The sequence below is a fragment of the Sceloporus occidentalis genome, unplaced genomic scaffold (assembly GCF_023333645.1).
Source record: "Sceloporus occidentalis isolate IW3139 unplaced genomic scaffold, rSceOcc1.0.p SCAF_10, whole genome shotgun sequence".
Taxonomy (NCBI): Eukaryota; Metazoa; Chordata; class Lepidosauria; order Squamata; family Phrynosomatidae; genus Sceloporus; species Sceloporus occidentalis.
The window spans coordinates 33,755,711-33,771,114 of record NW_028316990.1 but is presented as its reverse complement, the minus strand read 5'-3'; the positions used below and the strand labels follow the sequence as shown (position 1 = coordinate 33,771,114).

Sequence of the window (15,404 nt, the reverse complement as noted above, 5' to 3'; positions counted from 1 at the left end):
GAACTAGCCAATGGAGGAAAAAGTTCATTTGAGACTACTCCTGGCCAACTGCTTAAGATAAAGACAAGATGGTGTCCCTTCCCTGGTTCATCCATAGAAGCTAAGTTGCCTAACAATGTTATTTCCTTCATCACTGACAAGGGGATATGTTTAGGAGGACCATGGCATGTGGTATGACTTACACACAGCTCTCTCCTCCAACATAAGAGAGCTGGTTTATTCAGGAGAAACAACAAAGAGGCTCCTAGTGATGTCCTCAGACGCTATTGCTTCAGGTGGCTGTTTCATTCTGCCTAGTGGAAAGGCTGGACCTGAAGGATGCCTCTCAAAGATGGAGCCAAGCCTGTAGTAAAATCCTTTACCAAGTCTATAAGCAGTGTAACTGGATAATGGGAAGGCTACAACCTCACAACTTCAGAGATCCCAAGAGATCAGTAGCCCGATGAAATGACATTGACGTCCTTTTCCTGAGAATGACTGAGGCAAGGAGTGAGAAACAGTCCTTGTTCTCGGACACATGCATATTGGATGGAAAAGATGGTAGCCTTACTCTCACTTCACTCTCCGTCAGGACCAGACTTCACATTGTCCAAAACTGAAGGTTAATCTGCTGAGAATCCAAGAGATGGTGCTTATGATCTTGCATGTGATAGGGAGACCTCAGCACAGGCAGAGGGTCTGGGGAGGAGAGGATGTAATCGATGCTAAATTTAATTTCAGAGTCAGATTTTCCTACAGAGGAGCTGTTTAGACTCTCCTGGCTGGCAACGGTGTTGGAGAAAAGCTCACAAGGCTCCAAAGGTTTTGGCTGGGGTTCCATTCTCTCGCCAGGCGAGGAGAGATTAGGGAAGGCAGAATCCATGGGGGATAAGGTGGGCAAGCAACCCATCTCACCGCTCAACCTCTTTGCTCTAGGTTCTCTTTTTACATTCCTACGCCTTCTCCGCCTCCTGTAATTCCCATTTTCAAAAAGGTCCAGCATGGATTCGCATCCTGACGCAAAGCTCCAGTAGTTCCCTTTGCCCTTGTCGTTGCCTTCTGTCCGAGGAACCTGTATTTCATTGGCAAAAAACAGGATTCGGTCAATGACTTACTACTTTTTCTTTTAAAGCAGGGATGAGAAACATGCAGCTGTCCAGATGGTGATGGAGTACAATTCCCAACAGATTTAGCCAGTGTGGCCAATGGTGAGGGATGCTGGGAGCTGAAGTCCAGGACATCTGGAAGGGATTCTCACTCTCATTTCAAAGCATCTCCTCTATCTGTCTGCAAGCAGTAGCATTTCAACTAGACCCTTCCCATGAATCTGCAAGAACTGTGTCCTCTAAGGTCCTCTAAGATACAGTGAAACAAAAAAGAAGAAAAACACTCCTAACTGGGGTGAAAATAATATTTGAAAATCACCAAAGGACATGTTTTCTGAATGTTTCGAAACCCTGATGGCAATAATCTTGGACTGATAACATGCCAAAGATTTGGGACTTATTCTATACAAAATTTGCATTGCGGTTCTTTTGGGCAGAAAGCAGCATTTTCTGTGCAGCAAATGATATTTTTACACAGCAATATACTTTCCTGCACGAAAATTGTTGCAATTGAGATTTATTCTGCACAAAAGCATCACTTGAAAGATTTGCATAGAAAACAGCATTTTCTGTGCAGAAGACAATGTTTGTGTGCAAGAATATTATTTCGAAGCAGAAAATGCTATTTCTAGCACAGAAAATGTTGTCCACCACTTGACAATTTTTGCACAGAATAAGTCCCGAACTGTGAATAGGCTTTGGAAACTGTGTTGTTTTCAAATGTTTTCTCTCAGTGCAAAGGAAATTGCTAAAATTACTCATTGCTCCTTTTGAAAAGAAACATAGTGAATTATTACCTTCCTGCTCTGCACATGCACTGGAGACCTCTATTTGGTGAGCATGGCACTCCAGATGCTCTAAGTCTCTACGTTCCAGCCATTCAGAACAGGTTGTAGGACTGAACCAAGGCTAAAACCAAAGCTCTGACGTGTGTGTATGTGTGTGTGTGTGTGTGCTACAAATCTTGCTATTTCAACATCTGCGTTCATTTAAACGCACAACTCATGTAAACATATATGACAAGCTGCTCAATCCCAGGCTCTCTAATTATAGAAGTTGTAGGTAAAAATCAAAGCTAGCTCTTCCAGTTTGCAATGTACTAGCAAACGTTGGAGAACCATTTTCTCTGTTTCTCTTTTGACCTTTTGGATGAGCGGCTAAGTGGCTGACATGATACTTGACCCAATCTCCATTTAACCATCCTTAATCTTCCTTCCTCTACATTCCCAACTTTGGATACTGCCATAAGAAGCTTATTAGGGTTTCTCAATGAAAAGATCAGCAACAGTCTCAGAAAGATAGTTTCCTTTCCATGACCACTTTTCCCCTGCAGTGTAGATCACAAGAGACCACTGGGTTTGATCTAACCAGAAGTGTCCAAAGTTCTCCATATTTCTTGCTGGACTTTGTGATTGCCAAGTCAAGGTGGTCTTCCCCTCTGCCCCATAGACTGAAGTGGAGTCAATGTATTGAGAATCATAAATTCCCCATGAACCAAATTAGCTGACGACTACCTTTGCCAGATTTGGGCTACTTGTGTCTCTCCATATGTTGGTAGGACTCCAGCTGTATAGCCAGTGGTGAGAATGATAGGAGAAGTATCCCAACATTGGGAGGACCACAAGTTGTCCACCTTGGATTCATACTGATTGGTAGTGAAACCTCAGAGCTTCAGCCAGGAGGGACTTTTCTACTTTATCTGATCAGGGATAAGCCTTGGGGTTTCTGCTTACAAAACCTGTGCTCCATCACTCAACAACACCCATAATCTCTATGTCCACCTTATGTCCTACCTTCATTTTGTATATGGCACCTCATATAAGCATTCCCCTAGGCTCCTGATATCTGACTGCTGTTACACTGCAAGAAGATAAGCATAGAGTAAGGTAGTAACGGATACTTCCTTGGTCGACATCTGCAAAACACCAGCATATGTTGGATAAGCTTCAGCCAGTGACATCTGCATCCAGGTGTTTCATCCATACCACTGTATCCTTAGAATATTTGGACCATGAGTTACGTTTTCCCCTTGGTTCAATCCTTGGCATCTCCCATTAAAAGGGTCTGATCCATATAATGTATCCAGAGCTTACAAATCTTATAGCGTGTGCGTGGAAAGACTACTGAAGTAGGCTAGGCTTGTAAGGGGAAACTGAAAGTCAAAAAGTAACTTTTTAAGGTTCCGTTCTTACAAAACTCCTGAACTAACATGCAGACTGGAATGCAATCTCATTCCAGGGACTTTCCAGAGACTGCTGCATGTCTCTCCACCCAAAGAAACAAAGTTGGTTAATATACAAGGCAGGGCTTTCTCTGCACCAACGTCTCAGTTGTGGAACTTGTGCCCAAAGGAGGTCACCCTGACTCTGTCCCTTTTGAGTTTCAGCCGACAATGAAGAGTGCACTATTTTCTATGGCCTATGGTTTTTAAAGCTGGGGTTGACGTTCGGAATATTATATTATTAATTTTTGTTTTGGTTTTGTTTGACAAATTGATGGCTTTATAGAAAATGGTATTGGTTTGCTTCTATAGAAAGCAAGCAAGAGGACAAAAACAGGACTAGTTTAAAGAAATGGCATCCACAGCATGCTTTGGAAATGTAGATGCATGTCCTGCAATAGACTGTTCATCTAATTTTTGTGTCTTCTTAAGTGAGTTGTGGCAGAGTTTGGAAAAGTGTTTTTTTTTTTTAACAACACCCATAATTCTGACTACGAGAAGCAGCGTGGTGTAGTGGTTTGAACATAGGACTAGGACTGTGGTGACCAGTGTCCGATTCCCTGCTTGTCTATGGAAACCTGCTGGGTTGATCTTGGGTGAGTCACATCCTCTCTGCCCCAGAATATGTAGTGATAGATCTGCCTTAGGATCAACATACATCAAAGATGAATTTACGGCACATAACAACAACAACAATCCTGATGATGCTGGTTGGGGATTCAATAACATGTAATCCGAGCTACAGGAAAAGAGATTCCATCTAAACCATTGCAAAGAACTTCCTGACAGTAAGAGCAGTTCTACAATGGGACACACTGACTCAAAGTGTGGTGGAGTCTCTTTCTTTGGAGGTTTGTAAACAGAGCCTGGATGGCCATGTGTCATGAGTGCTTTGATTCTGTTTTCCAACATGGCAAGGGTTGGACTGGATGGCCCATGGGATCCCTTCCAACTCTATGATGCTATGATCCTGTGAACATCTCTAGCTTTTAAAGGAGTTGGAGTCAGCCTGCTCTGCCAGGCGTTTGAGACTTTCTTACCTTGACGAAACAGCTGTTGAGAGAGAGGTTGTGGCGAATTGAGTTCTGCCAGGCGCGCTGGTTGGTCCTGTAGTAGGGGAACTTTTTCATGATGAAGTCGTAAATCCCAGACAGGGTCACTTTGTTGGAAGGGCTTTGTTGGATGGCCATTGCAATCAAAGCAATGTAGCTGGAAGAAGAGAAGAGATGTCATGCTGTGTACAATGATCTTGATATTGTGGACATATACATCAAGAATAACCCAGCACCCCTGAGATAAATTTAGAGCCCATGCAATGGTCAGACATGCTTTCTAGGTAGGTATTTATTGAGTTATTTATTTATTGTGACATTTATTTGTGCATGAAGATGAAAGTTGTCTAAATACTCTGAAGGCACCAGATCCCATCTGATCTTGGAAGCTAAGAAGAGTCAGTCCTGATTTGTACTTCGATGGGCAGCTGCCAATGAATACCAGGTACTGTAGGCTATATTTCAGAGGAAGGAACTGGCAAAACCCGCTCTAAGTCTTCCTTACCCAAGAAAATACTATGAAATTCATGGGGTTGCCATAAATGGACTGGCGACTTGAAGGCGTGTACACACACACACATGTAAAGATATTTATGTTATGAGTTAGTTACATATGGTTCCCACTGAAATCAATGTGCTCAGATAGTCACCGCTCAAGTACATTGATTTTAGTGGAAACACTATGGAGTTCAACTGACTTACAGCCCAATATTATATACAGTATTGTCTTCTTGGAAGACAGCTGCTTTGGATTCAATGGGGCATACTCCATTGTAAGTGTGTTTTAGGCTTAGGCTGGATAAAACCCATTATATTATATGACACTTCTGTAAGCTCTCAAAATATTTCATATTCATTACTAGTGGGTTCCTTTATTAAAGCAAACATCATCACCAATGCTATCATCTTCTCTAATTGATGTATATAATGATTCCACACTTTTCTTCTAAGAAGTTCATATCAGCAACTAGGGGAAGGGGGAGAAATGACTGTATTTTGTCCCAGATTCTGCCCCCCTCAATGAAATATTCCTTCCGTTGCAAAATTTCCAAGCTTACAGAGAGTGAGACATTGAAAATCATTACACCTAGAGCTCTTATATCTGCTTTATTCATCTTCCCTTGGTCACTTTGCCTGCCCCTTCTCTTTGGATGCCTAAACTGCCTTTATAAATGGTCAGCTAAGTTTTAGGTTATTACAATGCAAGAAATCCGGAGACAGAAGGGGAATTTCATTGCAAGTACAGAATATGTCTTCTTTTTAGGGGGAAGGTATTCATTTTGGGCCCCATGCTACACCCCTACATTCAGAGTTTTCCACACCCATATTGTGTGTGTTGTGTGCCTTCGTCGTTTCCGACTTACGGCGACCCTAAGGCAAACCTATCAAGGGGTTTTCTTGGCAAGTTTTGTTCAGAGGAAGTTAGCACCACAAAAACCCTGGGAGGTAGGCGCATGAAAGAAGGAGGATTTGAACCTGGGTCTGCCAAACTGCAGTCTGAAACTAACTAGTATGCCAAATTGATTTTATATTACCAGGTTTAGGGAAAGAAGCCTGCCCAAAGCGCACAATTTTTGTTCAGCAAACCTGGAACATTTAAACTTGTGGTTTCTTGTGCTGAAGAACTACTCCATTGGACAGCACTGGCTTTGCCATTGACATCTATTTCTGCCATTGAAGTCTATGACTTGGATGACTTCTGAGCAACCAACCAGATGGTGAGCTCAAGTGTACAGTTTTAGAAACACGTATGTCAAAGGTAAAAGAGATCAGATCCGAGTTCTGATTCCTTGTGAGCCACAATCTCAATATATTCTCTCCCTTAACTTCTCTTAAGTTGGGAATTCCTGATAATCTATGCCCTAAAGTATGGGAGAGGACATTCAACATATATTGCTTTGAAAAGAAGCACTCGATTTCTGGATTCTCCCTCTGCAAACATTTGTTGCAATTGCTGGCATGGCATCTCTCTAAACAGACATAACCATTCGGCTGATTTAGTCTAAGGAAAATGTCCCTACTTAAGTATTCATCAAATCACACTGTTGGAAATGCAGTCTTTCTGCTCTGGCAAGTGAAACCGGGATGTTTTTTCCCTTGTCTGTTTGGGAGAAAGAGCTTCGATTTTTAAAACATGCCCAGGCAAAGCTTTGTGACTCTTTTCAAACAGAAAGTTGTGCAAATATGAAGCGCCGGCAAATTGTAGCAGACAATTGCTGTTACATGAGAGTATCACCAGCCAGTAGCCAGTCATCTCTGTTTCGGCTAAATGCGACTCTAGTCTGCCCATGTTCACTGGGTATATCATGCGCAATTGTGTTCCATGGGACTAATTCATATTCAGAAGGACTACAGACTTAGTAGAACAGAAAGTATTTGCCTTCGTGGTCACTAGCGTTGGGAGTTTTAATCATCATTGATGTCGATTAATCAACTCGAGTGGAACATGGATTTAATGCATTTGTTAAAAGCAAATGCAGTATGGAGTAGGAAATCAAGTTTTAACAATAGTGGTAAGTTTTCACTTTGTGAGCTCCATCCAAGTAACCCTCGGTTCCCTTCAATATCATAAAGAGCCTATACTGCACTTCATTGAACTGTGTCAGTTAATGAATTAATCAGCTAACTGGCTTTAAAGTAAGACGATCAATCTGCTAAATATCCCGGAATTGGTTGAAAGACCTAGCTGGGTTGATGGCTTACAATACTCTGATCAGTTTCAACTTTGTCTGCATTGTCAGAAGAGCAGCCCTCTTAGTCCATTGCAGGAAAAATGGCAAAAGAAAAAGTGAAACAGAGTTTTCCAACAAATTTGGCACAAGCTTTGGCGGACTGCAACTGACTCTATCGACGTTCGCTTCATCCAATGCAACTGAAGAAGCAAGCTGCGATCCCCCAAAGATTATGTCAAATAAGATGTCATCTTTAAAGGTAACCCCAAATTCTTTGTGACCTGGTCTACAGATAGTTGTTTGGCATTTTATACATTCAGGGCACAACGATTTAAGAGTTTTGCACAGAAAGAACAGAGAGGAGGGAGAGACATAAACTTCAGGAAGGAAAGTAAGCAGAGAAATTACATCATTTTTGTGCCGCAGTTACATCATTTCTAATCCCAGGATAATTATATATAATTACTTATATATAAACGCACACATGCGCGCGCGCACACACACACACACACACATATGCAACCTGCATATCCATAATATATTCACTCTTATGGCACATTGATAGTGCAAAGTGATATACAACAACCTTCTTCCAAATAACCTTCTGTGCTACATCATTCCAATTCTCCCGAAGCCATCCTAGTGAGCCTTAGCGGTCAAATGGAATCTAGGGTCTCTCCTGTCCAAATGTTTGCCCCCCCCCCCATTTTTATCACATTTAAATAGCTAAAATTGCATAGAGGTCCATGCCCTCCAACAAAACACTGAACATCGTTCTGCTCCATGTCCTTTATTTGCTCCCACCTGCCAAGAGGCAAACGGATGACTCTTGGGGGCAAAGAACAATTCACCCAGAGGAATTCCTCTAATAACTGACAACAGGCAGAAAGAGAAAGAACGAGAGGAGACTTGGAAAAGTTGGACATACCTGTACGCCGGTCTGGTGAATCTCTTCTCTTCGTCCGAACTACATGCCGGGTAGTCATCTCCATCGTAATTGAAGCAGTTATAAGGATACTGAGTGTTGTCAAACATTTTCCTGGTCTGCTTCTGGCTCCTGCAAAGTGTGAGAGGGAAGGAAGTGAAGTGATGCTGCTTCTCTGGTCGCCTTCCTCCTCCCGTCTTTGCTTCCACCCTCCCTCCTTTTTTTCTCAGCCTCCTCTCTCCCTCTCTTTCTCTCTCCCACACATGCGAGGTATTTCCCTCTTCTTCCCCAAACAGTCCATCTCTCTGAATATTCTCAGTGGGTCTGTTTTTTGCACACATGCACACATGCACACTCCTCCTCCTCCTCCCACTCTGCTGTAGGGGGAAAAGGAAAGGGAAAAAAAACCCAAGTGACTAACCGATTACAATGTGGTAAAGGTCTCTCCTGAACCTTTGAACTTGGGTGTATACAGCCAGTAGCGAGGAACTGCGTCTTCCTGGGTGGTCCCGGCCTAGGAAAGCGCGCAGAAGCCTTTTCTGCCGTCCGAGGTACACAATGTGACAAAAGTAAACAAGGCAAGTTTAATAACTCATCCCACCAGGCTTGCTCTCATAAACTGAAACTTGGAAGAAGGGCGTTTTGCTTCATCTTTGATTTTTTTTGGATATATATATAGGAATTTGCTGTTTCTAAGTTCCAAATCCCATCCCAGAACTCTTGCAAGAACTGAACCCCTCGGAGAAGGACGCCATGCGAACGCCCGTCCTGGGATTTGGAAAGCGATGGAGAGCAAAATGCAATTTCTAGAACTCGAAGAAGGAGTGAAAAGTGGTGATGGAAGAAAAGAAGTGCATCCAAAAGAACAGAAAGATTTGAGGGACTACTGTCAAGGAGGGAAGTCAAAGGAAAATAGCTGTAGGCAGGAGAGCTCCTTGTGTGGGCTTTGATCTGGCGGATGAATTAGACTAATAACTCTCCGCGTTGGCATCAAATCCTGTAACAGTTTGATAGTCCTACCCCCCTTCCTCCCCCTTTGCTCCTCAGTGCTTTGGAGTGGTTTCCAACAATTGAGGTAAAACTAAAGACAGATCAGTCAACGGTTTCATTATGGGAATGGAAGAAGAGGAGAAGGAATGGAGAGGGGGGGCTTTCCCTGAGAGGTGTGTGCCCCATGATAATTAAGTTATCTGAAGCCAGCCATTTGCCCCCAGGAAGTTGTTACTAGGTGAACGATGAACAAATGGATGCCTTTTTGTCTTGGAACAGGTTAGCTGGGCTGGAAAATCACTGGGAATAGGAAGAACGCAACCTATTTTCTATAACCAAGTCTGATCAGGGTTCCCAGTTCTCAGGGTTTGGCAACTTCTTCTCTGGCTTCTCAGGATGGAAGGAATCTCAGAGCGAGAACGCAGCTGTGAAAAGTGTGCACATACGTGTGCTTTCCTCAGTTGCTCTCGACTCCTGGCGACCCTGAGGATGAGACATCTCCAAGACTCCTTATTTTCAACTACTTTTGTTAGTTCTTGCAGACGTTCTTAATGGAGTCCATCCATCTAGCATGTGGTCTTCCTCTGCTTGTCCTTCCCTCCACCTTCCCTAGCATTATGGTCTTTTCTAATGAGTCATGTCTTCTCATGATGTGGCCAAAGTATGGTAGCCTCATCATCTTAATCATGGCTTCCAGGGAGATCTCAGGCCTGATCTGTTCCAAGACACATTTGTTTGTCTTTTTGGATAGCCATGGTATCCTCAGCACTCTTCCCTTCCCTTCCCTTCCCTTCCCTTCCCTTCCCTTCCCTTCCCTTCCCTTCCCTTCCCTTCCCTTCCCTTCCCTTCCCTTCCCTTCCCTTCCCTTCCCTTCTTTCAGTTGTTACACCTCATGTTTTATATTTGAATGGTGTAGGTAGGGCATCTATGGTTGATGTTCAACATATCATGCTCCTTGATACCACTTTGGTCCACTCCTATGACATTACAAGGTGTTGTCTCTAGATGTCCGTTTTTGGCCCTGAAATCTCAGGGCCTGGGATAGTTTTGACTATAGCAGTAACGTAAAACTTCAGTTGAACATTTAGAGAGAGTTTAGGCAGCCAGAGAAAAGAGGCAGGCAAAGATATCAAAAAAAATTGTGAACACATCACATGTATGGGTTCTAGGTACGAATGATTTGCAATGTCTCACTCTCTCCAGTGCTAGAAATTTGAGGATCGAAGGAAGATGCCCCTGGAGGGGACATAATTTTTACTGGTGGGGCAATGCCCAGATTTTGCCCTCCCATAGCTATATTCCTGGAGTGGGGCAGTTAGGTCTCATGAGAGTTGCAATACAATGACATCTAAAGGGTCACAGTTTGAGCATCCCTGTCTTAAACATCAGACTTAGCTTTCTAAAAATCTGCTTCCATCAAGGCATTAGTCCACTTAGCTCAGTACTGCTTGGAGTAGTGGTTCCCAAATGCTGGTACTCTAAGTGTTTTGCACTTCGACTCCCAGAAGCCTCAGCCAGCTTGGTCAACAGTTAGTAATTCTGGGAACTGAAATTCAATACATCTGAAGAACCCAAGTTTGAGAACCACTGGCCTACAGGACAGGTTGGCAATTCAGAAAAGTCTTGGGCCAAAACTCATCCCCCTGGAACCCCCAGGTCCATACTTCCAGAGTCCCTTTGCATGTAAGTATTGCAGGGTGCTTTTCCATCTTTTATATGGTTCCACCCCCAAATCCCCAAGGTTGAACTGTCTTGTCTCAGTTTAGTTACCAGCAGTAAGAGATTGTATCTAAAATGTGTTTGCATTTTAGGATCCACCTTTTTGCCTTTGGACTCACCTGCCACTGGAATGTGGCTCCAAGAACGTATCTGAAATTATATTTGGCTCTCAGGCTGAAAGACCTTCTACAACCTTGGCCTAGAGTCATCAAACATGTGTGTTCAAACAGGAGTCTTTTCTCAGTCATCCTTAGGAATCCCAATATTTCATCTTGATGATGGAGTAGATGGGTCTGAACTAATTGAAACTTAATCCAGACAAGAGACAGGCATTCCTGGTCACTTGAAGGGTAGATCAGAAAATAAGGATCCATCTTGTGTTAGAGTTACACTGCTCCTGAATACTCAGGTTCATAGTTTGGGTGTACTCCTGGACTCAGCTTTAAACCTAGAGAACCAAGTTTTCCATCTGTCCATTTAAAGCTTCTGCATCAATTGCACTTGCTTAGACTGTGTTTGGGACATGGCTGGCTCTAGACAAATGTTAACACTGGGCTGTTGGGTGTGTATTATTCAGGGCCATTAAGAATGACAATTGTCCTAGATTGTGTTGTTATTGTTGTTGTGTGCCTTCAAGTCATTTCTGACTTATGGTGACTCCAAGGCAAACCTATCATGGGGTTTTCTTGGCAAGATTTGTTCAGAGGAGGTTTGCCCTTGCCTTCCCCTTGAAGCTGAGAGTATGTGACTTACCAAGGTCACCCAGTGGGTTTCATGGCCAAGATGGGAATTCAACCCTGGTCTCCAGAGTTGTTTTCCAACATTCAACCACTACTCTATGCTGGCTTTCCTAAAGGAACAAAAGGCAACTTCCTTCTGATTCCTACAGTGAGCAAATAGACATAGCAACTGAGTCTCTTGCCAACATGCAAGAGAATTTCTTTAACACAGCATTTTAAAGCCTTCTGTGCCACATTTCATCCCCGACTGAATATTTATGGCTGGCTTATAAATCCCCCCAAAAGAATGTTTACAAAAAGAATACTGGAAGACCTTTAACTATGCAATTGCAACATTAGCAGGTGTCAAAGTTACTACGGAGAAGGAACAGGAACAATGATTTTGCCTCAGCATCTGCTTCGCCTCCATAACTTCACTGGAACCGCTGTAATTCATTTGTGATGTTATCATAAAATCATACTTTTACTGGGCTGCATTTTTTTTTCTTATGCTACATATTTCCAGAATGCAAAGTTGTAAACTCTGCGATTTGGGAGATTAAGCAGACGATTAAAATGTCGTGTAAGATTTGCTTTTTGCAAAACTGACTGACTAAACAGAAAAAGGCCAACGCAACCCCAAATAAAAACCATATTAAAATTGCGAAATATTTTTTGGACGATATAATGATGGCTGCTTAATAGTAGTTAAAAAAACAAACACCTAACACCTGCAATTGAAGCATTTCATAATACCAGAGGGCTATTTGAGATTTTTTTTGCAAGGGATCCAATTATTAATAAACATTAATTTGTTTACTTTTTGATTCCTGAAAGGCTTAGAGTGGATCTGAAATGCAATGCATAAAACTAGAGTTTGGCAATGTGTCATCTTCCTGGTGTATACCCTCCAACATTACAGAGATGAAAACTTGGCCATGTTTGGCCAAGCAACAGCAGAATGTAGTCAAGATGGCAAATGCTTTGAATAAGAACAGATCAGCTTGGAAAGGTTGCAGCAATTTGCCTTTGAGTTTATAAAGGACAAGATTCTGCTCCTACTTCTCCTCTCCTCCAGATGAGTTAATTGAATACAAACTACTTTTGCACTTTGTTTATTTCATTTATTTATTTACTTCATTTGCATGCCACCTTTCTCCCAGAACTCACTTAACGGCTATTGAAGTAATCTGAGAATGGAGGTGGGAGGAGGAAAGAGGAACTGGGACATTTTAAAAGCCACCAGACAATATGAGAGGCTATATGATCAGCTATGTTATTCTCTATATTGCTTTGTATGCAGAAGGCCTGAATCTTGTTGGCAATGCCATCTAGGGTGGACCTGAATTAACTGTTGAATTGTATCTCAACACTTAATGGTAATCCCATTGACACTAGTTGGGACTATCAGTAAGATTTAGGCCTCTCTAAGTGGTTTACAATCTGTAAGCAAATTGCCCCAACAATTTGGGTACTCATTTTACCAACCTACAAAAGGATGGAAGGCTGAGTCAACCCTGGAGCCCTGGGATCGAACTCACAACCTTGTGGCTCCAGTACTGGCATTTAACCGGCTTCAGAGAAAGAAGTCATGCCAGACAAATCTGATCTCTGTTTTTGATAAAATTACCAGCTTGGTACATGAAAGGAATGCTGTGGATGTCGTATATCTTGATTTCAGTAAGGCCTTTGACAAGGTTTCCCATGACATTCTTGCAAACACGCTTGTAAAATGTGGGCTAGACAAGGCAACTGTTACATGGATTTGTAATTGGTTGACCAGCCGAACCCAAAGGATGGTCAGCAATGGCTCCTTTTCATCCTGGAGAGAAGTGACCAGTGGGGTCCCAAGGGCTCTGTCCTGGGCCCAGTGCTATTCAACATCTTTATCAATGACTTGGATGACAGAATTGGGGGTATACTTATCAAATTTGCAGATGACACCAAATTAGGAGGAATAGCTAATACTCCAGAGGACAGGATCAAAATTCAAAATGACCTGAATAGACTAGAAAGTTGGGCCACAGCTAACAAAATGAACTTCAACAGGGAGAAATGTAAGGTACTGCACTTAGGGCGGAAAAATGAAATGCACAGATATAGGATTATGGGGGACACCTGGCTGAACGAGAGACTTATTTGTGTGAAAGGGATCTTGGAGTCCAAGTAGACCACAAGTTGAACATGAGTCAACAGTGCGATGTGGCAGCTAAAAAGGCCAATGCAATTTTAGGCTGCATCAATAAAAGTATAGTATCTAAATCAAGGGAAGTAAAAGTGCCACTGTATTCTGCTTGGATCAGGCCCCACCTGGAATACTGTGTCCAGTTCTGGGCACCACAATTTAAAAAGGATGTTGAAAAACTGGAGTGTGTCCAAAGGAGGGCGACTAAAATGGTGAAGGGTCTGGAAACCATGTCCTATGAGGAACAACTTAAGGAGCTGGGGGATGTTTAGCCTGGAGAAGAGAAGGTTAAGAGGTGATATGATAGCCCTGTTTAAATACTTGAAAGATGTCATATTGAGGAGGGAGCAAGCTTGCTTTCTGCTGCTCCAGAGACTAGGACCTGGAGCAATGGATGCAAGCTACAGGAAAAGAGATTCCACCTCAACATTAGGAAGAACTTCCTGAGAGTAAGGGCTGTTCGACAGTGGAACAAACTCCCCCGGAGTTTAGTGGAGTCTCCTTCTTTGGAGGTCTTTAAGCAGAGGCTGGATGTCGGGGATGCTTTGATTGAGAGTTCCTGCATGGACTGGATGGCCCTTGCAGTCTCTTCCAACTCTATGATTCTATGATTCTAACCACTGCCCATTTTACAGAAAGTATCTAAAGAGGGGTGCACAGCAGTCGGACATTAGAGGGCTGCATTAACCCCCCCGGGGATCTTGTAGATTTGAACCCTCTTCTGCACCCCTTATCCACTCCAGATACACCTTGAGGGCTTTGGGGATATTTTGCCATGTTTTTAGCCTCCTGGGCCATTTGAAGCCTAAGAGGCCTTTTTGTACAACTGGAAGTGACCAGGAACTAATGTCCTGTTTCCTAAAAAGGCCTCTCCTGGTCCTACAATGGTCTAATAATATCCTCCCCACATTCCCTAAAGGGTATTTGGAGCCATTATATTTCGAGATCCGTGGTGGGCACCTGGGGGGGGGGGGCACACAAATGCCCCTGGGAATGCATGTGTCCTACAACCAACACTTTGCCCACCTCTGTATTGTAGGGATGCCAGACTGAACCATCCACAGGCTTAAAAATATCAAGGAAAAAGAAATCCAATAAGCAAACCTTGATGTTGCCATTTTATATAACGGACACCTTTTTTCAGTGCCATTATATTTAATGGGATTTGAGCATCCACAGATTTTGGTATCTGAGGTGGATGGGTCCTGAAAGCAAACCCCAGCAGATACCAAGGTCCCACTGTAGTAAAACAAATGCAAGGCATGTGCTGGTGCATTAGATGAAGGATGAAAAAGGTTAAAATAACAACAAACAAACAAAAGGTTGCTGGACAAAATATCAAAATAACAATAAGGACAGCTACAACAACTGATCGCCTTTGCATTTGAGACTACGCGTCTTAGAACTGCCCAGCTAAACTGGCTGAGAGATTCTGAGAGGTATCAAAAATCCTTCCATGTTTTGTGGTTTCATTATGGTTTCTTCCTTAACTGAAATTTACTCCCCATGTTTCCACAGATGTACTGGATCATTGGAAGAAGGGCTGCAACAACCCAAGGGGAGAGAAAGAGAGACTGGGAAAAGACATATTCATTCTAAAATTGAGATGCTTGCTTTTTTCCCTCTCTCCTAGAAATATATATCCCGCAGGCGGCTGACCTTAGTTATTCCTTTGGTCTTCACAGCACTGTTTAGCCATTCAAAGAGTTGTTTGGATGAATGCAAATGTTTATGTTCTGTCTTAAACACTAAATGTGGCCAAGGAACTTGTTCCAGATGTTCACCCGCTCCGTTTGTGCACCAAATGGCATCGCAGTGGGAAGGACCCGTTTTATT

The 15,404-nt window shown here is 42.8% G+C and overlaps 1 protein-coding gene across 1 annotated transcript; it reads right to left on the bottom strand.

The window, feature by feature from the left end:
- Positions 1-341: 341 nt before the first annotated feature.
- Positions 342-8,073, bottom strand: FOXL3 (forkhead box L3). Its single transcript, XM_089477026.1, has 3 exons — positions 7,959-8,073; positions 4,347-4,515; positions 342-1,051 (listed from the first exon to the last, which is right to left on the bottom strand). Exons 1-3 carry the CDS (start codon positions 8,063-8,065, stop codon positions 581-583), a joined length of 747 nt encoding a protein of 248 aa, XP_089333152.1. The 5' UTR covers positions 8,066-8,073; the 3' UTR covers positions 342-580.
- Between the last annotated feature and the right edge of the window lie 7,331 nt (positions 8,074-15,404).

Coding starts and splice junctions, on each gene's coding strand:
- FOXL3 (XM_089477026.1), bottom strand. CDS start 8,065: ATGTTTGACAACACTCAGTATCCTTATAACTGCTTCAATTACGATGGA. Junction 4,516..7,958: donor TTCACCAGACCGGCGTACAG/GTATGTCCAACT, acceptor CTCTTCTTCCAG/CTACATTGCTTTGATTGCAA. Junction 1,052..4,346: donor TCAACAGCTGTTTCGTCAAG/GTAAGAAAGTCT, acceptor AATGAAATACAG/GTTCCTCGGACAGAAGGCAA.